Source organism: Pelobates fuscus, chromosome 4 (assembly GCF_036172605.1).
Source record: "Pelobates fuscus isolate aPelFus1 chromosome 4, aPelFus1.pri, whole genome shotgun sequence".
In the NCBI taxonomy this organism is placed as follows: domain Eukaryota; kingdom Metazoa; phylum Chordata; class Amphibia; order Anura; family Pelobatidae; genus Pelobates; species Pelobates fuscus.
Genome location: NC_086320.1, coordinates 204,444,355 through 204,469,662, shown reverse-complemented (window position 1 = coordinate 204,469,662; position 25,308 = coordinate 204,444,355). Strand labels below are relative to the sequence as shown.

The 25,308-nt window shown below is 40.9% G+C and overlaps 1 protein-coding gene across 1 annotated transcript in view; it reads right to left on the bottom strand.

Moving 5' to 3' along the window:
* The window catches only part of GABBR2 (gamma-aminobutyric acid type B receptor subunit 2), a 630,870-nt gene extending 615,006 nt beyond the window's left edge, over nucleotides 1-15,864 (bottom strand). Inside the window, exon 1 of the mRNA XM_063451858.1 lies at nucleotides 14,851-15,864. Coding sequence (XP_063307928.1) covers nucleotides 14,851-15,258 — 408 coding nt within the window. The 5' untranslated portion in view covers nucleotides 15,259-15,864. The remainder of the gene's footprint in view (nucleotides 1-14,850) is intronic.
* Nucleotides 15,865-25,308: the final 9,444 nt, after the last annotated feature.

The window sequence follows — 25,308 nt, the reverse complement described above, 5'->3', positions numbered from 1 at the left end:
TTATTTTGTACATTAATTAATATTGGCAACACTACCTGGAAGTAATACATGACTTGTAAATAAAACTGGTACACCATGTCTAGCATGCAAATTCTAAAATGTAAATGGTAAATGTATTCAGAGACTCAAACACTTTGATATCCAAAGTTTTGATACTGCTGACCCCCATAATCGTAAAAATATGACCACTTCTCCTAACTAATAAAAAATTATTAAGAAAAAGAACACCTATATTTCCTGCAAATGTATGCATTTTTGACTCCACGTCAATCTTTTAGTAAAATTATGCAAAAACGAATTCTTACAGCTTAACAAAAGGGAGTAAAATAGTACATAAAATTAAACATTGTATTATTAATACAAGTGTTATAGTATGAAATTAAAGAATGGCGTTTCTTTACAATACTTATAAAATAGAGCAAGGTAAAAGTTAATCATAATTCCATCAAAACGTAAAACAACCATCTGTTGAAATAGTGCTGGTTCAGATCAATAGACATTGCTGTGGGACTGACTGTGCTAAATTAGGGCTAAAGATTTTGTATTTATGCTAAGTAGATGTACATGTAGATTTAGCAGTTATGAAATGTTTGTTTTTTCAAGGTTAAAAATAATTAATTATGAAGATTTATAGGACATTGTGTGTGTGTGTGTGTATGTATGTATATATATATATATATATATATATATATCATAAAAAGTAGGTGCGCAAAATAGGTACCGTATAAGCCGACCCGAATATAAGCCGAGGCCCCTAATTTTACCCAAAAAAACTAGGAAAACTTATTGACTCGAGTATAAGACTAGGGTGGGAAATGCAGCAGCTACTGGTACATTTCTAAATAAAATTAGATCCTAAAAAAAATATATTAATTGAATATTTATTTACAGTGTGTGTATAATGAATGCAGTGTGTGTATAATGAATGCAGTGTGTGCGTATGAGTGCAGCGTGCGTATGAGTGCAGCGTGCGTATGAGTGCAGCGTGCGTATGAGTGCAGCGTGCGTATGAGTGCAGCGTGCGTATGAGTGCAGCGTGCGTGCGTATGAGTGCAGCGTGCGTGCGTATGAGTGCAGCGTGCGTGCGTATGAGTGCAGCGTGCGTGCGTATGAGTGCAGCGTGCGTGCGTATGAGTGCAGCGTGCGTGTGTGTGTGTGTGTGTGTGTGTGCGTATGAGTGCAGCGTGCGTGCGTATGAGTGCAGCGTGCGTGTGTGTGTGTGTGTGTGTGTGTGTTGCAGAGCTTTGGTGGGGGGTGGGCAATGTTATTATTTTTTAAATTATTTTCATATTTTTTTTTTTATTATTACTTCTTATTATTATTTATTTAATTTAATTATTTTTTTATTTTATTATTATTATTATAATTTTTTATTGTTTTTTTTGTCCCCCCTCCCTGCTTGATCTATGGCAGGGAGGGGGGCTCTCCTTCCCTGGTGGTCCAGGGGCATTGGCAGTTCAGTGGGGGGGAGGAGGGGGGGCTGGCAGAGCTGTAACTTACCTGTCCTGCAGCTCCTGTCAGCTCTCTCCTCCTCCGCGCCGTCCGTGCAGCTCTTCTGTCAGCTCCCAGTGTAAATCTCGCGAGAGCCGCGGCTCTCGCGAGATTTACACTGGGAGCTGACCGAGGTGCTGAACGGACGGCGCGGAGGAGGAGAGAGCTGACAGGAGCTGCAGGACAGGTAAGTAAACTCTCTGACAGCCCCTGTCTGTATTATGGCAATGCAAATTGCCATAATACAGACTATAGACTCGAGTATAAGCCGAGTTGGGGTTTTTCAGCACAAAAAATGTGCTGAAAAACTCGGCTTATACTCGAGTATATACGGTATATCCCTTAAACAATAAAATGTGCAGAGCATGCAAACTTGTCATGCAATTAGCTATAAAATCGCAGATATATACACATATTGGGAAAACACCATATATCAAGTGACTTATGCAGAAAAATACACACTGATAAAAAATAAATAATTAATACTTGCACAGGTCTGCTCAGATGGTCCAATCTGAAAATATAAAGAGACACAGACCTAGTGCAATACTGTTGAAAGAGATAAATTATTTATGAATAAATTTATCTCTTTCAACAGTATTGCACTAGGTCTGTGTCTCTTTATATTTTCAGATTGGACCATCTGAGCAGACCTGTGCAAGTATTAATTATTTTTTATCAGTGTGTATTCTGCATAAGTCACTTGATATATGGTGTTTTCCCAATATGTGTATATATCTGCGATTTTATAGCTAATTGCATGACAAGTTTGCATGCTCTGCACATTTTATTGTTTAAGGGATATACCTATTTTGCGCACCTACTTTTTATGGTTTATTTCTTACTTGGTGAATTGTATCAGATCCCCTTGTAGGTTGCTGCATTCATTTGTTTAATTTATTTTCTCCATACTTCTGCGCCATCCTATTCTATTTACATTATATATATATATATATATATATATATATATATATATATATATATATATATATATATATATATATATATATATATATAGAGAAGGCGTATGCCTGAAGTTGTGGGAGGGATTTAGGCATATATAAACCCAGCAAACCCCTACTCACCTGTCTTCGTCGATTCCGGAAGTTCGCCTTCATTCCGCTTCACAGACCCTCTGACGTCATTCGTCCGCGACGTTCGCACAGCCCGCCGGTCAGCGCAGTTTCCACCAGAACGCTGGCATCAGTAAAGTCACCCGACAACTGTAAGTCCACTCCGTTAGATTAATTCATGTCGTTTATGCTTTCGCGTTCGGCTAACACAAACAGCTCATAATATCACTTACTCACGTTTCAAAAACGCCGTTCAAACTACGCATCTGATGTCGGCAGTACAATCACTTATCCTCCATAACGCTATTCTTAGGCTCAAATTCTCGTTAGTTTCGGTCTATGTTGGTAGTACTAAACTAGTTATTTTATCCTTAGAGTGGCATGCTTTTAAACACATATAACATTCTAATTTACAACCAATTTCAAGCACATGAACGTTTCTGCGTAACAGGAAGGTATTTTTGTCTAGTATAGTGAGTCATGGTGACAGATTGGCAATAATTTGGGTTACATTAAATTCTACACATTACCATATCTTGAATTTCACTAGCAGTTGTTGTGGTATATACAAATGGGTTAAACCTAGTATGTGTATATTTTCATTTACTTGCTAAATTAATTTCTTTATTGATTGCTAAATTCATGGGTCTCCTCTGTATGCTTTGTTTTAAAATTTACAGGGGTAATTCTTCCAGGATACGTTCTGCAAATTAAAGCTGTATTACAAGTTACGGTTTGGTTAGTAATATTTCCCTTCCTACACTACGTTATTCCTTCCTACCTTGCTCATTACTAATAGGAGTCGGTAAAAAAATTTTTCATAAACTAAAAATTGGCTTGTTTCTTTTTTATTTTATCTAACATCACCTGTGTCCATTTTTCTGCAATTCGGGACGTCAGCAGTACAAGCCGACAGTGTAAATTACGCTCTAGGTCATCTTAAGTTAATCCTGTCACTAATTCATCGTGCAGGTAAGTCTAATAATATCACAATACGAGCACGTTCAGTCGCCGCTATTCCCCGTCCAGTTAGTCGTTGCTGGTTGCTAGGGTTTCAGGAGCCCAATAGCGGTAATCTTCCCCTGGCTTCTTCGCCTAGGTTAGTGGTCCCGCGAGGCCAACTCCCATCCTCAACTCGGAGGTACTACGCCCCTCGGGCCAAATCATAGTTAGCCGCCTCGCATTTTGTATAGAGAGGGCCTCACCAGTCACCCCCAGTCTGTCTTATGATTACTTCTCACCGAGAGGCCAACACCCCGCCACAACGCTCAGTGGCCTCAAATCCCCTCGCGCCAACTCATAGATAGAGCCTCTCAAGCCACTTGGCACTTAGCAGGGCCTCACCAGTCACCAACCTAGTTTAATTGCTTCGCCACGGTGGCACTAGCTAGTCAACCAGCACACACACACACACACACAACAAAACAAAAAAAAAAAAAAAAAATTAACACTATGTTTCCTCTCATGCCGTAGCATGTCAACAGCCTCGGTTCCAGACGATGAACAATCAGTCGCAAGCACTCCGTCCAGATCTAGCTCCCAGCCAAGTCAGCCTAGTGCCTCATCCAGCTACAGATCCTGGACTATTCCAAAGATTACGGCCGAGCTGAATAGGAGGAATATTCCCTTCCCGGCTACAGCCAGGAAAGCTGAACTCTTCCGTTTGCTTAACGCCCAAATTGCGGAGGATTCACCAGGCCCTAGTTCTGACGGTTCTATACAGAATAGTTTAGCTGAACTGCGGAGCATGATGTCCTCTTTGGTCTCCTCTGTAGCCGGCATTAGTACCAGGCTAGATACCCTGGAAGCCTCTGGTCGGTCCGGCGTTACGGAAGTTCAGGTTCCTCTGGTACAACCAGAGTCCGACTTAGGAGGTAACGCCACTACTACTCCTGTCAAAAAGTCTAATATCATTAATCCTGTTCATTTAATCCCACAAAACCTTAGACGGGACATAATAGAAGGGAAGGATGTTAACTTAGCTTCCCTCCTCATCGCATCACAGGATGTTATCGAGAACAGGGCTTACACCTTTGAAGATATATCTGTAGTGATGAAAGCCAGGGACCCTAGGCTTAATAAAAAACTTAATATTCCCGAGTTCGTATTAGCCTTTGGATTATATAGAGACGTAATTTGCTCCGCTTTCCCGTACCGTAGGGAAGAGCTGGACTTATATTTGCACAAGCTGGTGGACCTAGCCTACAAGTACGGTGGTTATGCGTTCTACGACTACCACAAGTCCTTTTCAGCCAGATCAGCCGCATCCCTGGCACAGTTCAACACTCCCACTGATTGGAGTCAGTTGGACACTGAATTATTTTGTAGGCATTTCGCCGGGCTTAAGACACCAGCATGTGCAATATGCGCTTCAGCTTCTCATACTTCGAACTTTTGTCCTAGTACCGCAGTTAGTCCGTCTACTAGTTTCGCTTACCCAGACTATTCTAGTCAAAGGGAAATGAAGGACAAATTAGGCAGACCCATAGTGTTTCTCGGGAAAACGCAGGTTTGTAATAACTTTAATGAAGGGGGATGTAGTTATAGCGCATGTAGATTGCTCCACGTTTGTTCTGTCTGTTTCAGGGCACACGCAAAAACGATGTGCCCGAACAAACTGTTTCCGAAAAAGGCAATTACTCCAATAAATGTACCAAATTTGCAACGCTACCTGACTGCACATCCTTCTTCTCAATTAGCGGACTTTCTCATCTCCGGTTTCACCAAAGGCTTTCACACAGGTTTTGTGGCACTCCCTTCAGGCACACTAGAATGCCCCAACCTGCAGTCGGCAATATCCGACCCAGCCAGTCTAAAACATCTCCTCGACAAAGAGGTGGTAAATGGTTTCATGATAGGTCCCTTCACCACACCACCTTTCACGTCCTGGAGAACGAGTCCTTTAGGTATAGCCACGGGTAAATTCAACGACAAAAAGAGGTTAATAATTGACTTCTCTGCACCGCACTCTTCCACCTCCCCAAGTTTAAATTCCCTTATTCCATCCGAAGACTTCTCACTGCAATACGCCAAGATTGACGATGCCATTCAAGCCATTGTCAACCTCGGTAAGGCAGCCTGGTTGAGCAAAACGGATATCTCGAATGCTTTTAAGCTGCTACCTATTAAGCAGTCGCTCTGGCACCTACACGGGGTCAAGTGGCAAGGGGAATATTATTTTGCAACCAGGCTGACCTTTGGCTCAAAAAGTAGCCCGAAACTTTTCGACTTGTTTGCAGAGACCCTGAATTGGCTGTTACTCAACGAGTCCAGATGCCCAGTAGTAATCCACTACCTTGACGATTTTCTGTATATAGAACCTCACTACTGCACACCGCTCAGCCTACATAGGGCACTCTCCTTATTTGAGGAACTTGGTGTTCCCATAGCCGCAAATAAGACTGAGGGTCCCGATACAGAAATCACCTTTTTAGGGATCACGATCAATTCTGTATCCATGCAAACTAGCCTCCCTCAAATCAAGGTGGATAGGATTTTAGATTGCATTCACACCTGCACCAACCTCGGGTCTTGCACCAGGAAAGAATTACAGTCTCTCTTGGGCTCTCTTAACTTTGCCATGAGAGTTATCCCGCAAGGCAGATCTTTTATCTCCAGGTTACTCTCGCTACTACACGGCCTCCCTGACGACGACACTAAGATCAATTTAGACAATTCAGCAAGGGCTGACCTAGAAATGTGGAAACTATTCTTGTCCTCGTGGAATGGTAGGTCATTGTTCATTCCTCCCATCTCCGACGATTCTCCAGTTATCTGGACAGACGCTGCAGCTTCAGTCGGGTACGCAGCAATATTTGGGGACGAATGGGTATATGACAGTTGGCCGCCTGAGACTAACACACTAGATAACTTCGACAAAACCTCAGCGTTATTCGAAATCTTTCCCATAGTAGCAGCAGCACACATTTGGGGTGAAAATTGGAGGGGTAAAGCGGTTAAGTGTCTTTCGGATAACATCGCAGCCTGCAATATAATTAACAAAGGCCGGTCTCAGTCCCTGTCTATCATGAAGTTAGTAAGAAGGCTCACTTGGTTAGCAGCAAACTGGCAGTTTTACATTTGTTGTATTCATGTTCCAGGAATGTTCAATAACGCTGCTGACGCATTGTCACGTTTCAATTTTCAGGAATTTTTCCGCCTTCACCCTACTGCGAACAAGCAACCCAAAACTCCCCCACAGTTCGCAGATCTAATCATGCTTTAGATCAATTATTGGCCCAGGGTAGAGTTCTAGCACAGGCCGGGTTATCGGCAAACACAAAAAAAGCGTACAATAGGGCATTTGAAATGTTTAATAATTTTGTACGCAACTTTAACATAATAAATCGATTTTCAGTAGAAACTATGGTTGCATTTTCAACTTTTTGCCACATCTCATTAAAGCTTGCATACAACACCATCAAACTATACTTAACAGGTATACAACACTTCATGCTTACTATCTATCCCGATAAGACCCCTTTCTTGTCCACATACCCAATTAAAAACGTTCTTAAAGGTATCCAGAGACTAAATAACCATAAAACCCTTGAGAGACTCCCAATTGATAGTAACATCTTTGAGAAGATCTCTGAGCTCTTAGATAAAGGTCCTTTTGATTGCCCTACTAATCTGATAATTAAATCCGCAGCTTATTTGGCTTTTTTCGGATTCCTACGGCCCAAAGAGTTTTCAGTAGAAAAAATAACAGACACAGACACTTGCCTTAAACAGAAAAATTTGTCCAAAATAAATGATCATTATATATTAGTTATTCCCCGTACAAAAACAAGTCAAACAGGCCCCCCCGTGGAGGTTAAGTATTTCCCTACAGGGTCTAAGTGTTGCCCAGTCCAGGTGCTGGATAACTTGTTAAGTCAGCAGATTAGGAATCCAGAACTGCCGCTTTTGTCCCTACAAGGAAAACCACTCACGACAAAACACTTCATGCTATACATACGTTCATTATTACTTAAACTTGGCCTCAATCCAAACTCCTTCTCAGGACACTCGTTTCGAATCGGAGCAGCCACCACGGCTTCAAGTAATCATGTCCCATCGCACATAATAAAGAAAATGGGACGCTGGAAATCTGCAGTATATAACCGGTACATTCCAAACCCAGAGAAAGAGATCAGACTCGCTTTTCACAGTATGTCTAAATAATGTTTATTATTGTGATGTTAATAAATATATAAACGTTACTTACTTTTTGGCCTCTTTTTTACAGGCCTAGCCTCTCGTCGGTTTCGGCACACCTCAACCGACTATTATTTGTTAAAACTAAACCTACTTGGAATGTACGCCCCTTTTCATAATCCCGTACACAAATAGAAGGCGTATGCCTGAAGTTGTGGGAGGGATTTAGGCATATATAAACCCAGCAAACCCCTACTCACCTGTCTTCGTCGATTCCGGAAGTTCCCCTCCCACCACACCCTCTTCACATATCATTATAACCAGGCGGGCCCTCTTTTTTACAGGCCTAGCCTCTCGTCGGTTTCGGCACACCTCAACCGACTATTATTTGTTAAAACTAAACCTACTTGGAATGTACGCCCCTTTTCATAATCCCGTACACAAATATATATATATATATATATATATAATTTTTTTTTTTTTTTTTTTTATTTATTTTTTTTTTAAACATGGGCATATAGTACTAGAAAAAGACAAAGAATCCATTGTCTTGGAACATTTCTGACAGGTTCAGAATAATTTGCATTTAAGGTAGAAGAGGATTTTTTAAACACCCTATATTATAATTAACCTGGTTTAAGTCCCTGCTCTTGAGAATATACTTGCATTTGTGAGATCAATAATTTCTAAAGTGCCTGTAAAATGACCAAATGTCTCTATTTGTGAGTAAACATGCCACATGTATTAAATATAGTTGTCAAGCTGAAATCACACTTCTGTAGAGAAGGATTTAAAATCCACATGGCCTTAGGCAGATTCACAGTTTATCTCCCCTCACATCCATCCATCGCTGTTATAAGTAACATAGGTATAGTAATTATCTATATTAATTATTATTTACATAGTTACAAATGCTGAAAAGAGATGTGTCCATCACGTTCAGCCTTTCTAATTATTAACATTTCTAAAACACCAACATATTTTGAAGTGCGTTACACTTATTGAAAGGGTTTATTTAGAGGTGAAGAAGGCCTTGCTCAAACAGCTTACAGTGCATGAGGATTTGAGCTAGGCGAATATATCATGAGTTGTCTTGCCCAGGGACTCCTACTGGTGAAGTGGTCTAAATGAAATTAGAAACCATTTTCCCAGTTTAAAGGAAGTTAAATGATGTGTATATAGCTTAATATAGGTATGATTCATGGGGCTAAGCTAGATCAAGCATCCTTCATAGTGTCTATACCACCTGGGCCTTATAGTTAATCCAGCTATCGCTATCAGTCTATAAAAAGTCATTTAAAATGATAAATACCCTTGAATTCATTTTATACTTAAAGGGACACTGTAGATAACTTCTTCATCTCATTTATGCAGTTATAGTGTCTGGAGTTTCCTTCCATTTAACATTAAAGCAAATATGTCACATCTTGGAAATTTGCTAAATTTGGAAAGACCCCCAACAGTGATATTACCACTGTGGGTCCTGTGGTTGAGGAGAGGGGGTGCAAGGAAAGATGAGTTCTGATGACATAAACCTATCCCTTGCGGGATCCGCCATCTGGCAGGTCTTCTTAAGCTCCTGGCACTTCAGCACCAGAAGCCGATGTCATTGATGAGTACACTGCTGTACACTTGTGCATGCCTGTACTTTGTCTTATATATTTAGTTATAAATAGATGCAAAATGAAAAAAAGAAAGACAGAGTAGGAAATAGGAAGAAAAGAAGTTGAGCAAAGGTAAGTATGGCGTGACAGTGCGACTTTAAATCATTCTAATGTTTTAATGCTAAATGAGAGTCCTGCTGCCCATTCCCTTTGTGCTGCTTGGACTAATAAGAAAGCATTAACCTGAGCAGCAAAGTTTGGCTGTGATTGGCTAACAGTGTTAGCTGACCTCGTTCAGCCCATTGCTGGTATAAAGAACCACAACAAACAATTCGGGATATGGCTGTGTAAATCTACAGGAAAGACATAAAATGAAACATAGTGTGATATTGTTACAACACAGTTTCGTAATGCGCAAGTGCAAATATTGCTGCGCATTACGAAACTGTGTTGTAACAATATCACACTATGTTTCATTTTATGTATTTCCTGTAGATTTACACAGCCATATCTAGAATTGTTTGTTGTGGTTCTCTATATATGATATAGGTTGTTTCTGGGTAACGACCTAGGGAGGCTGTCATCCGTAATCTAAAGTTAAGTACTACTCACTGTTAAATTTGTTTTACTATTTGTGTTTTTCACCCTTTGGTGATATATTTGTTGCCCATTGCTGGTATAAATTGTTATGGATAGAAGGAATTGTGTAATCTCTGCCTCATACACACATTCAGCATGGTGAGGTTATGGAAGGCCAGGGAAAACTATTTGAGTGTCAAGCTACTTAAAAATGGTGTGACACTGAATGGAGGGACAGTGCCAGAGGACTACAGGCACTTTAACAAATGCAATTAGATGAAATGGTTACAGAGGCTACATTGTCCCTTTGAAGGCCAAACATACCTTAGAGGACATAAGGAAACCGCCAAAGTGTCTGTTGAGCATTAGCACCAAAGTACACATATTGAATACTCTTGTAGATGTCCTGTATCTTTCCATGTTTGTGGAAATATTTTTACAAGAGTTACTTATATTTTTCAAGATAGTAAAGGTTAAGTGATCTACATTTGAAACTGACACCTCTTTGGGTCTTCCTCTGTGTTTCTGCCTTCAATCAGTTTAGTTAAAATTGGTGTATATTTAAATTACAGGGGAGACCATAATATATAGACTTGTTTAAAAGAGCAAATTAAGTTAAATAAATTATCATTTTTTTCCATCATCCTTGTTACTGTTTCCTTGGGTTTACTTCATTGTTATAGTGCCCCATGATGAGTTTTTAACATAAAAACGTACTATTAGGATTAATGGCTTTAAATAGGAGTTTGTAGAGTGACCTATGACCTTCAACAATTCTGTATTACATGACACATACCTATTCTAATGATAGACAGAAGAGTGACACACGTATAGTTTTAGACAGTTTCAGCTAATTGGTCATATTAAACAATTCCTGGTGTGCAAACTAGAAAGTAATCAAAGACTTTGAGTGAAGTCACTGCAGAATAAAATAAAATAAAAATAATAATAAAAAAAAATTGTCTCTGTCTCTGTCTCTCTCTCTCTCTCTCTCTCTCTCTCTCTCTCTCTCTCTCTCTCTCTCTCTCTCTCTCTCTCTCTCTCTCTCTCTCTCTCTCTCTCTCTCTCTCTCTCTCTCTCTCTCTCTCTCTCTCTCTCTCTCTCTCTCTTACATTACATTTATTTGCAGTAATTACATTCCAAACCATAAATATTTACTTCTTGACAAGTAACATGATAGACACAACTGATGAAGGAAACCAAGACAAACCACTTTCTTCCATGGCATGAATTACCACGTAGCACCGAAAGGGTACCTAATAATCCCTCAAATTAAATTCTATTCATGGAATACATTTTCCTAATTGCTGGCTACATGTGGAAGTAGTCAATGAGGGACAGGTGTTAAATCTTGCAGTAATTGATGCTCTTAAATAAACTCTAACTTAAAACACAAGATTGACTAGTTTAAAGAATTAGTACATGGCTATGGTCTCATCCATCCATCATTGTACTAATTAATTAATAAGAACAATGCTTTTAATTATTGATGCAGAAAATTATCTTCCACTCTCCTATTATATTTTGATTCTAATTGGTAACCAAGAAATGAATGCAATCTGTATGTTTTAAAATCTACCCATTTAGAATTTTAATGGCGGTATATAATAATTATAACATGTCAATTAGCTAAACATACCTACATTTATTGTGAAGTGTTATAGACTTTCTCCTACACACCCAAATATTATTTTATATCCTGTGTAAATAGCCATATATCTGCATGTGTGTATATTTAAATTTGGAAAATTTATCTAGTGCAGTGGATTCATATTTTTAGTAAACATATTCTAATTATCATTAAAACCAATGCAATATATATATATATATATATATATTTATATATATTTATAGTAGAAGAAAACTGTCAAAAAATACAAAACAAAAATAAAATGCATAAATAATTTGCACCAGACATGGTGCTATTTTAGAATTATCTAAATTGCCTCTACTGGCATAATTGCTATATCATGCATGAATCTTCTATATTCTATATTCTAAGTCACTGCACATAACGTATATTTGAATTAATATTATAAGTACCATTAAATCAATAACATCACATGCAGAATTATGTTCTTCATCTCATCAGTCAGCAGTATACCACATTGGTAGATTCATTCAGCAAGAGATTGATTTTTAGTGCAAATGTAATATGCGCATTGGTTATTATAAAGTTACATGCCTTGTAACAAATTGAGATTCACAGTAATTGCAACATTGTGTATGCATGAGATGATTCCAAACATTGAAACAAACCGATTATAATGAATTATTATGCAATGCATTCATTAATTCCTACAGTAAGTTAAATAGTTTAACCTTTTCGCTAACATTGTACACAATGCAGATATATGCATGTACCTGGATTGCTAAGGTAAGTTGGAAAAAAATCATTCTGTGTTAGATTTTAAAAATCCTAATTACAAAGTGAATGCAATTCAACAGCATTTTGCTCTCTTTTTTCAAGATGTTGCCTTAGAAAAAGCATAAAGCTGCTCAACAAGAATTGACTGCCATCTTCAGGCATTTGTGCAATCAACAGTGCAGTCATATTACGGTTCTTTGTGATCATGACAAGAATGTATGGACTACAGAAAAAAATATATACAAAAGCAGCAACATTATAAATATTGTCATTATAGGTATTTTATAAGTATGGTATCCAGGTTACCATGGCTCCAAAACAATTCAATTTACCCTCATCCTCATGTTTTGTACAAAGAATTCTTGCAATCAAATATTTATTTTTGTGCTTTCTCATGTTCACGGCCATCTCAATGTAATTTTAATCAGAATAAATCCGTAAACAACAAATTGATCGAAAGCACTATTCACACTAAAGAAGCCTATTTGTTAAATAGTGAGTTATAGGGACATGATAAACAACTTGCCAAATGTAGGCCAAAATAGCTGAGTCAGAAAAAAATAATCTCAAAATTGGAGAATATAGAGCTTGATTATTTTATTTATTTGCAGCTTAACTGTTTTGGCCTACCTTCTGCAAATGTGCTACTAATTCTTTAGAACCAACTCTTTCATTAATAGATCCTCAATTAAAACACTAGGACTGAACATGTTCTTCAAAATGACCCTCATATTATCTTAATGGAGCATCACCAGACAGTACCAATATCTTTCTTGACAAATTCAAACGAGAGTCTGATAAAGACAGAATAAGCCCCACATCTGATCACTAAAGTTTTAAAATAAGCTTACACCTTATAGTAGCTAAAGCAGTGCAGTACACTAATGCATTGTAGTGCATTCAAACATCTAAATGATCTAAATCTTATGGCATATAGCTTTTACATGCATTTACATTCAGAATACAAAGGAACAAAAAATAATGTTATATGCACATTTTATTTCTGTAATCTTAAATATTGCCTTCAACGATTCCTCAAGATCATTCAACAAGGAGCTGTAAAGGGACTAAACATTATGTACCCTTTTTTGGACTGTATCTAGACACTTACTGTTAAAATGGTTTCAACATTACAATATATCTAGCTGTATGTTCTGCAACATATGTAGTAATAGTCAGACCTAGCCAAAGCTTAGGATGCTGGCACTCCCAGTAAACCAATGATGATTATATGCTGTTAAAATAAGAAATACTAGCCATGCTGTATTGTGTATTATTGTATACTATGAAACAATTTGAAAACCCATATCAAATAATTTATGACATTAGCAAATAATAATGCATGGTAAGAGTGCTGGGGCTCAGTCTTAGCCATCCTAATCAGTATTCATGAGATAATGTCACCTAGAAGGTCTAATTTACTTATGTGCAGAATGGAACCTGCAGTGGGAAGCCAGTGTTAACCTGACCCTGTGGCTCTATTTTTCATCTCCACTAAAGCAAATAAAAGATACACTTATATCACAAAGCTTCCTGTAATTCTTTATTCAAAGGAATGCTAGTGGAAAACTGCTTCCCAAAGCTGTATTTGAAAGACATTTTAAGTGCATCTGTTGCTCAGCCAGCTGAAATGAAGCTATAAGGATGTGCTGGAGAAATGGGGATGGAGGCTTGCAAACATATCTTTAAAAATATTATAGAACACAAGTGACGTGTAAAACGTTGTGTATTGTTTATAAAGCCATCAGATTAACTCCTAGCAGAGAGCAGACCGATGCAAGTGATTGTCATGCAGATTCTGTCAATAAAGGTGAGCATGCACCTATGCAGCATCCTGATGCTTAACTGGTACAAAGAGGATGTGCTGCATTCTCTGCATTCTCCCCATCTCTGTACTTACTCCCACTCAGAAAAGCAATGGTGCCTTGTTGCTATGTTATAATGAATCCATGGAATCATTTCAATAAAAAGACACGGTTGGCATAGAGATGCATACGAGTGGAAACACTATACATGTGTGAACGTGTGTACGTGTAAAAATAAGTACATGTACATGCAATCACATAGAGATAGATGTACTATGCATGTGCCTGGGGAGATTGTACATGATCACTGTCCTTGTCTTCTGTAGCTGCACCCTACCAAAAAACAAATAAGCCAAAGCATACCCATCCAGCACTTAAATGCAACAGAAAAAATAACATTGTATCAGCTCATCAAGGATCTCCTCCACCATAAAGCCCCCAACACACATCTCCTCACATACATCCACCGACACACATCTCCCCACATACATTGACCCCCCCAACATATATCTCCCCACATACACACCCCAACAAACATCTCACAACATACACCCCCAACACACATCTCCCCACATACAGCCTCCCAACACACATCTCCCCACATACAGCCTCCCAACACACATCTCCCCACATACAGCCCCCCAACACACATCTCCCCTAATACACCCTTAACACATATCTCCCCAACATACATTGACCCCCTAGTCCTGGGCACCATCTAGCAGCCCAACCTGTATGAAGCTTTATTACCCCAACCACAGGTAGCAAAATGCCCAGGGTGACCCTCTTACCGCTGTGTCATAGAGCCGCAGGTCCAGGAAGTAAGGCTGCAGCAGGGATTCATTGCGGATCTGATCGATGGCCAGTTGCACGGCTGGCAGGATGCCCCTACCGATACTCCCTTTGGCCACCGTCTCGCTGAGGGGCATCAAGCCCATGATGGACAGCGAGGTGCCGTTGCTTGGCTGTTCTATGGTGGTCCCCCTGGATCCACAAACGAAACCAGGTCCCAGTCCCAAGCCCAGCACCAGCAGTAGGCACTGAGGAGGCAGCATGTGAGCGGCAGGTCTGGGGCAGGAGCCACCGGGCGCAGCACCACTAACAGCAGCAGCACCTGCGGCAGCGGCTCCCGCACCTTCAGCAGCAGCAGCACGGAGAGCGCGCACCGGGCTCCTCCACTGCCTCTTCAGCCTCTTCATGCCCGGACCGACCGACTGACTGACTGCAGGGGCGATGGAGCTGGTCCGCCCGCCTACTCCGCTCTCATCCCAGGGAGGACCGGCTCCCCCGGGCAGGGAGGGCCACACGGAGGCAAAATCACAGGCAGAGCGCACACAGGAGGGCACGGTGTATCCTCTCTCCGGGGGGCGAGACAGACAGCGGCCAGGGGCAGTGCTGTATCATTTAGTTGGGCGGCATGCCAACGGCAGGTGGGCACAGGACAGGGGAGAGCAGTGAAAGTGAAGCATAGCGTGTATCCAGCGTGCTCTCCGCCAGGAGCCTCTTCTTCTCTTCTCTATTTGTTTTCCTTCGAGGATCAGGGTCTTTCCCCCTCCCTTCACACACACACACCCCTGACAATCCTTCTGTCAATGGCGCCTCCTACTTCACAGTTCCCAGTAGTAACACCGCCACCACCAGTGCAAGAATCCCAGCCAAGAGCAGCTACCTACCCACACTGACCGTCATGTGGAGCAGCCAGGCTCACTGCAACTCCTGCCTGGGCACCTTCAGCTACCCCCAGGGGACTGGACTGGGAGATGCTCTCTCTGGGGACCATCACATTCACTGGGGAAATGAAAGCTGCTGCATGCTGACTAGTGGATACAGAGATGCCACAGCATGCTTTAAAGTGATCCAGCTGGAGGGGGAATGGCTACCTTGCCCTAAAACTGGCACACTATGTCCTGGCTGCCGGTTAGGGGCTTTGTATGTTTTCCCCAGCAAGAGATGAAGGAGAACTAATTGTTTTGCAGACATTCCATGTATAGAACTGTGTGTTCTGGGCGGATGCTGGTGCTGATGCTGTTGCTGAGGATGGTTGTCAAGCACAGGTTGTGAGAGCTAGATGGCCAGTGTGCAGACTGGAGAGTGAACTGGGAGGGGGGGGGAACAGCTGGTGGTGGGGGGGGGGAGGCGACCGGTCATCACAAAACCGATTAGGATACAAACCGACAAGTGTGCTATCGCCTAGAAACGAGACGCTAGCAGGAAAGAACTGATAATTCTGATCAAGCTATCGTTTCCTTTATTGTATAATGGAAACGGATATGCAATGTTTAGTCTCTAGATTTGTTTTCCTCACTGACATTTCTTCTAGCGCTAATTCCACTTTAAGTGCAGTAGTGTGTTATTAATGCAAATGATTTATTTATAAGATTCAGTGCATGCTGCAACTCTTTATCGATAAATAAATAATTATCAGAAAAAAATATTCGCCCCTTTTTCTTGCAGAGGGAGAGAGAGGGATACCAGGTACAGTACACAGTAACACACAATATTTCCCCACATTAAACGCGTTACTGCAATTACTTTAATTGTCAGCATTAGATCAGCCCACGCATGGTTTTCCTCTTAATGCCCAACATTCTCATTCACTGGTACATAGGAAAGCAGCTTGCTCACTCTAACAGCCAGATCACTACATCCCAGTTCTTCACATAGCTCAGGTCAGGTCCTGCTGTGCACATATTTTATGCTCAATATGAATGTTAATAGAAATCTGACAAAGAAGCACAGCTCCTTAGGTTTTGTTGCAGTGTAAAAGTAGTTGGATATTCAACATCAAATGAGCAGTCTGTACGTCACCTTCATTATATGGGAGGAAGTAGAACCTCTATAAAAGAAGGCACTTTAGTAGGTACACCTGCTTGTTAATGCAAATATCTAATTAGCCAATCATCTGACTAATTAATGTATAAAAACATGCAGACATGATCCAGTGGTTGCATTGTTAAAAATAAACATCAAGATGGGGAAGAAATGTAAGCCAATTTGATCACAACGTAAATGTTGGTGCCAGAATTGATGTTGGTTTGATCATACAAGGAGTGACCTGAGATTTTCACACACAAAAATCTCTTGCTATAGTTTACAAAGAATTGTGCAAAAAAATAAAATAACATCCTGTGAGTGACATGTCTGTGGGTGAAAGTAAATCATTAATAAGAGTTTTTAAAGTAAAAATTGGAGGATGCAACAGTGGAGAGTTCAAATTAGTCCAGATATCACAAAAACCAAACAAGTGTCAACATTACAAAAATATTCCATAAACACCTCTTTATATATAAAAAAAAGTGTCCAGCACACCTCTTCATATTTCAATAATTTGCACTCCAGTTTATTGGGTAAAACACACAAAAAAGACAATGCTCCGACTCATGCACTGGTCTTTCTGGAGCCAGTTGTATCAACTGTTGTAATGATTCCCTTATTATTTGAGAACAATCCCTGCAGTGTAGTGATGTCGCGAACATGAAATTTGCCGTTCGCGAACGGCGAACGCGAACTTCTGCAAATGTTCGCGAACGGGCAAACCTGGCGAACCGCCATAGACTTCAATAGGCAGGTGAATTTTAAAACCCGCAGGGACTCTTTCTGGCCACAATAGTGATGGGGCCCCACCCACCTGAGCGGTGGGTGGGGGCCCTAAACACAAATTGGGAGGTGGACCTAATGTCCTCCCCCCTGGCCCCCACCCCTGAGCGGCGAGTGGGGGCCCTAAATACCAATAGGGGGGGGACCTAATGTCCTCCCTCCGGCCCCCACCCCTGAGCGGCGGGTGGGGGCCCTAAATACCAATAGGGGGGACCTATTTTCCTCCCCCCCCCGGCCCCCACCCCTGAGCGGCAGGTGGGGGCCCTAAATACCAATAGGGGGGACCTATTGTCCTCCCCACCGGCCCCCACCCCTGAGAAGCAGGTGGGGGCCCTAAATACCAATAGGGAGGGGGACCTATTGTCCTCCCCCCGGCCTCCACCCCTGAGCGGTGGGGGCCCTAAATACCAATGGGGGGGACCTATTGTCCTCCCCCCCGGCCCCCACCCCTGAGCTAAGTAACCAATCAGAGAGTTATGAGTCAAATTACACAGCGTGGGAAAATTCCACAGAACTTTCCCACGCTGTGTAAAATGACACCGAACACTCTGATTGGGTGGCTTGAAATCCACCCAATCAGAGTGCTCTGTGTCATTTTACACAGCGTGGGAAAGTTCTTTGGAATTTTCCCACGCTGTGTAAAATGACACAGAACACTCTGATTGGCTTAAACCAACCAATCAGAGTGTTCTAAGCCTAATTGCAGGGCGTGGCAAGGCTTTATAAGCCTTGACCCGCCCTGCAGAGCTCAGTACGCGGCGTGCCCTCGAAGGGTGAACAAGGATTAATTTTTTTGCGCTCGTTTTTTTTTTTTTTTTAAGTGCAACGGTTATATTGGCTTTTTATTTGGCCTTTTTGGGGGCTGAAGAAAGAAGATTTTAGAAAAAAGAAGACATCTAATGGTAAGTTTATTTTTATTTATTTACAGGTTTTTAGCTTTATTGACTCCCCCCTCATAATTTTTAGGGTGAGGGGGGTGGGTAGGGGGACCATTTTTTTGTGGGGGGAGGGGGTGACTAGCGGTTTGTTGACCCCTAGTCACCTGGGTGGGGGACATTTTTTTTAGGGCCCCCACCCGCTGCTCAGGGGTGGGGGCCGGGGAGGAGGACAATAGGTCCCCCCATTGGTATTTAGGGCCCCCACCCGCAGCTCAGGGGTGGGGCCCGGTGGGAGGACAATAGGTCCCCCCCACTATTGGTATTTAGGGCCCCACCCGCCGCTCAGGGATGGGGGCCGGGGGGAGGACAATAGGTCACCCCATTGGTATTTAGGGACCCCACCCGCCGCTCAGGGGTGGGGGCCGGGGGGAGGACAATAGGTCCCCCCCTATTGGTATTTAGGGTCCCCACCCGCCACTCAGGGGTGGGGGCCGGGGGGAGGACAATAGGCTGCTCACTGTTTAATAGACATGCCCCTACTCGCGGTATTGCGAGTAGGGGCACAATTTACTAATACTAAGTAATTTTTAGTTAGTATTAGTAAATTTGGCTGAAAGACCACAAAAAAATAAATAAATAGGGGGCGAACCGAACATCGCATATGTTTGCCATCCGTGGCGAATGCGAACACGCTATGTTCGCCAGGAACTATTCGCCAGGGAACCGTTCGGGACATCACTACTGCAGTGGCCAAAACGGTGCCCATTTTTTTGGTGTGCTTTTACCCCCAAAAAACTGGAGTGTTAATCACTGAAAATGAAGAGGTGTGCCGGACCCTTTTTTCATTAATTAAGAGTTGTTGGGGGAGAAAGTCCAGACTGGTTCAAGCTGACATAAAGGCAACAAAAAAACAATGTAATCAGTCATTACATCAGTGCTATGCCTAAGAATATATATTAGCACACATTTCCCCACTTTGATATGGATGGGCTACAGCAACTGAAGACCATAACAAATTCTACTTCTATTAGCTAAAAAAAAAAAAAAAAAAAAAAAGAAATTGAGGTTGCTGTAGCCCATCCATATCAAAGTCATTAGACATGTACCATGTGAAAAAATTCAGTTTGGTCAAATCACTTTATCTCAAAATAAAATTTAGTTGAGGTAGTCCGATAGTTGTCCATGTGAAGTATTTGAGAATAAATAATAATCAAAATTGGTGTGAAAATGAGCCAAACAATATAAATATTAGGCAAGGCAGATAGTATTCAATACTTGAGAGGTGAATTTTCCTGACATTTGGTTTATAGATCAAGTGAAAAGAAGAGATCAATGTATGGGTGGGGAAATGTGATAAATATTTAGAAAATGACTCAGATAGACCCCGAAGGCTGTGAAAATGGGCCCGTCAATGTCATGCAAAATATATTCATAAGATTAATATTAAGTATATAGGAGCATTTTCCAACCATTTGGTTTACAGAGCAAGTGATAAAAAAAGTAACAAATAGAAGGAAAAAGAGGTGTACACAATTTTATTTTTATTTTCTAATGCGTTCGATCAGGGGTGCCCAAAAAGTAGATCCCCAGATGTTTTAAAACTACAATTTCCATGATGATTTGTCATTCTAAAAGCATGCAAAGCATCATTGGAATTGTAGTGCTACAACATCTGGGTATCTACCTTTTGGACACCTCTGAATTAAATGAAAGTCTTGTGTGTTTCTTTTATAAATATGTATCATGAGTATATGGCAATGAGGTCACTTCCTTGGAAACTCATTTCTACAGCAAATAATCCATATTTAGCTAATCCCTTTTCACGATTCAGTTCTTCGGTACTCTTTGCAGTAATGCATATCTTTGCAGTAATACATCTCATATGAACTAGTTATTAAAAGGATCCAAGTATATTCATATCACAAATTATCACATTACATACACAGTGTGTAAGCAGTATAGAGAGATCATGGATATGGATCCAGTGCCTAGTTTCATTTTGGCTGAGTCAGTGACATATGCACAGATAAAATGCCTTTACTTTGAAACTTGAATCCTGGAGAGTGCATTTCTGTGGCTGCAGAGATAACGGGAAATCTTTGGAGCAACAGCACTGCTGATATCTGCTGAAGATGTAGTATAAAAAGAGCAACGTTTGGAGACAAATATTCACATTAGGACCAAAAATCAAGACTTTAGTCAGTTTTTTTGATTCATTGAGTCACCTGGCATTGATCTGCTTGTGTTTCCTGTTTGTTTGTGGCAGACGCTGAATTATGTAAGTGAAGCTAAGAACAGCTGAGGGTGTTTTATATCATTTTAACATGGTTTATAAAAAAATAAATAAATATAAAAAATAAAAAATATATTTCATATATATTTCACATTATAAATGTATATGTAATGTAATGTTAATTTGTTTTAATACTTACATTTTCAATATAAAATATATCACTACATATTACAGTGGTGATTCTTACCTATATCATTGATATATGTTATTATGGTAAATATCCAATACATTTATGGATACATACCTTAAAGATATTAAATCATGCATCAATATTAAAAGAGACAGCAGCTTCCATTATTCCTAATTACAAAATATATGATGTTTAAATCTAATCATACAAATGCTTCTAAATGCTAGAGATGATAACCAGTAGCTATATAAGTAGGTGATTGCTGTTTTCTTCTTGATAGGTAACTATAACTTTGTTGTAATTTCAAGAAGACATCAATGTGTAGTTGCTGTTATAGCCCACTTTTACTAGAAAAACTAAACACATTTTATTCAGGGTATAAATGCTAGATAACAAACAACCCCCCCCCCCCTCCCCCCAAAAACAAAACAAAAAAAAAACATACACATAGAAAGACACTTATACAACAGATAACTTGTGTTCACCCAACCCCTGAGTTCCTGAGAGATGACAATAGTTGCTGGTGAATAAATTCTTCACCACTGCAACTGATACACATCACATGATGACAGGGGCAGGTTGGGATGGTGGCAGGGGGGCAATTGCCCCCCAGGCCGCACTAAATCCAGGCCATCTGCATCCAGCAAAAAAAGGAAAAATCTGAATCCCTTTCAACTTACCTATCTCCCTGCAGCCTGCAGCCAATGGATTTGGCCGACCTCTCCTGATGATGTCAGGAGGAGGGGGAGTGACTTTCACTGCTCTTCTCCCAGGACCACTGGGGAGTCTGGGAGAAAAGCAGAGGAAGTCACGTCCCCTCCTTCTGACATCATCAGGAGGGCCATCTGACTTCACTGACTGCTGGCTGCTGCTCCTGCTGGCTGTTGCTCCTGCTAGCTGTTGGCTCCTGACTCCTAGCTCCTGCCCACCCCTTCCTGGCCTAAGATAAGACTCAGGGAGGGGGAAATACACTTTAGTGGTGTTTTTTATCCCCTTCCTCAGTCCCTATCCTCCTTCCTCAGCTCCTGTCCCCCTTTCTGTCCCTTTGCTCAGCCCCTGTCCACTTGCTTAGCCCCTGTCCCCTTGCTTAGCCACTGTCCCCTTCCTCAGCCCCTGTGCCCCCTCCTTAGCCCCTTAGCCCCATCCCCCTTGCTTAGCCCCTGTCCTTTTGCTCAGACCCTGTTCTGTTGCTCAGCCCCTGTACCCTTGCTCAGCTCTGTCCCCTTCCCCTGTCCCTTTCATCAGCCCTGTCCCTCTTCCTCAGCCCCTTTCCCTTTGCTCAGCCCCTGTCCCTTTGCTCAGCCTCTGTCCCCTTGCTCAGCCCTGTCCACCTTCCCCTGTCCCTTTCCTCAGCCCTGTCCCCTTCCTCAGCCCCTGCCCTCCTTCCTCAGCCCTGTCCCCATTACTCAGCTCCTGTCCCCCCTCTCATCTCCTATCACCCCTCTCATCTCCTGCCCCCCCCCCTCTAAGCTCCTGTTCCCCTCTCTTAGCTCATGTTCCCTGTGAGGATATTTATGGGGTGATAAATATAAAAAATAATTTTTCATAAAAATTATCAAAAATTTATTTTCCGGATTTTTATTATATCAAAAATTGATATATTGGCACTGTTTCCCTGATTAATGATTTAAAGCTGAGAATTATCCACTATTTTTTATTCTCATAGATTCAGGAGTGTGTTTTATTAGAGGATTATTATTTCACACAATAATCACAAACTAATTATAAAATATAATTTATTGTAACAATAATAATTAATAATAATAATAATAATAATATGTAACATGCGTGACAATAATCAGTGAATATTTAGGTATAACATATGTATACAATATGGCAGTGGTTTGACACAGTTTACAGACAGCTAAATAGCAACAGTTATATCAACATGTATGCAGTTTTCAACAAGATTTACGACAGGACACTTCACTTTGAAATAAACTTGCTAAACATTCCTTAACACAGAACACAGCATCTCACAGCAGCACAGCGTAAAGCAACAAAAACTGTGTCTGACAGTCAAATCACACTGAATTAACTAATTCCCTGCTGGCTAAAATTCTCATAGGCCAGATATCCTTTTATATTGCTGTTTTTACAAATACAATATTTCTCATACCAGATCATTTGACCATTCCTCTATCCAGCCAATAAGAATAATACTAACCAGACCTTACGTTTGCATAATCTTAAATTTCCTAATTAAGATTTATTATTTCTAAATTACGCAAGCTAATATATCTGGATAATTGCCTGGTATTCTATTTTTAAAGTTAAAAGTGATATAGAGTTCATTGGTCCTCCTGTAGGAATTGGATTATGAATTCTATATATTATTAACAAATCACAACACCTTAATGTTGGAATCACCAACTTTTATCCAAGTGTATTTTGCCTTTTAGTAAAATCAATGAATTTAATCTAATAAAACCAGTATAATTACCAGCTCTTAGTCGAATTTCTCTTTTTCAGGCTTGGAGATGTATCCCGATAATGGTGATTGCAGGTATGAGTACAGAGAATTGTGTGAAATAGAAAAGTTTTCAGAGTTCTGAATTTTAAAAAATTTCAATGTTAAGTGTTAATTGGAAAATATACAAAGAATTAGGTGTGTTTAGCTTTGGCTCCAGATGTCATACCTTAGATGTTAGCCCTCAGATGTTAGGCATGAGTCCCTCCTCAGCATGTCTTTCTTTTCTTTGTCCTTAAATTTTAAATGAGAAGTTCTCTATACATCACTAGTTGATAGTGACCAATAGAGTAAGGTGGGCATGTCTTCCCTACAGACTATCATCTAAATTTTGGTCAGTAGATGGCGCAATTCCATCACAGAGAATTCTTGTCAGGGGGTCCATTTACCGTTTTGTATACTGGGTTAACTAAATTTCGTGATGCATTTGACGTCATCTGGGCTATCTTTATGATGCAGACATCATTATCTCTGCCAATGTTTACATTAGTTGCATTCCTTAGCTCAGGCCTGACTGACTAGAGTACAGAGAGAAAAAAATGTGTCACATCTGTTCTGATGGTTACTTACAGTATACACTTTTAATTTCTGTCTTAACACAAAATGTCTGCCAGTATAAATATACTGACATCCCCCTTATCAGCTCCTGTCCCCCCCTCTGAGCTCCTGCCCCCTCTCAGCTCCTGCCCCCTTCTCAGCTCTTGTCCTCCTTCCTCAGCATCATTGCCCACACAGCCCCCATAACATCCCCACTACAGCTCCTCTCCCCCAATTGCAACCTATATCACCCACACCACAGCCCCTTTCCCAAATTTTAGCCATCAATCTACTTCAGCCCCTATCCCCCTACTACATTTCCTAACCCCCTAATTACAGCTCATACCCCCCACTAGAGCCCCTACCCCTCTACTACAGCCCTGTCCCCTTACTCAGTCCCTGTCTACAGGCTTTAAAAGTGTAAAATGTGTGTCTGTATGTGTGTGTGTGTGTGTGTGTGTGTGTGTGTGAGTGTGTGTGTGTGTCAGTATGTCTGTTTGTGTGTTAGCATGTCTGTGTGTCAGTATGTCTGTCTGTGTGTGCAAGTATGTTGCTGTGTGTGCCAGTCTGTCTGTGTGTGCCAGCTAGTATGCCTCTGTGTGAGTCAGTATGCATGTAACAGTGTGTGTGTGTGTTTGTTATTGTGTGTCAAATTAGCAAGTGTGTGTGTGTGTGTGTGTCTGTCTGTCAGTGAGTGTGTGTGTCTGTTTAGGTGACTGACCCCCTCCCCCCCCCCCCCTTTCAATCACATGGGAAAGGTGTTTTTGTTCTCCTCTCCTGGTGCAATGGGCCACTTGACTGGATTTGCCCCACAGGCCTAAGGATGTCAGCCCTCCCCTGCATGATGATAAGCCTGAGTAAATAAATAAACAAACAAACTGGTTTTAGTAGAAAGGCTTCACCTTTCTTTTATTGTGGTGTACCTTTGACAAGACTTTCAGGTGTTTAATATGTGGGATGATCTACGTGTGAATTTTGAACGAGGGTGATGGTCCACTCACTCAAATCACGGTGATGGTCCTTTCACTCAACCTTCTAATCCAGAAGACAGAAGGATCATCATGTTGAACATGAATACATCTTAAAATAATAGTACAACACATTTTGGGTAATAATTATATGGGAATTAGACAATATGAAATGAATTTTAAATAAAACAGGATTGTAATTATATTAAATACATTGTGTCTTGAACCAAAATGCAAATGTGTTTGAAAATGTTTAGCTTTAGATACACTTCATTCATTAGTGCAAATGTGCACAAATATAGTGCATGCATGCTATATTATTACACCTGTAGGGATTAGGTTTCAGGATAACATAATTAATGCATAGTGGACACTA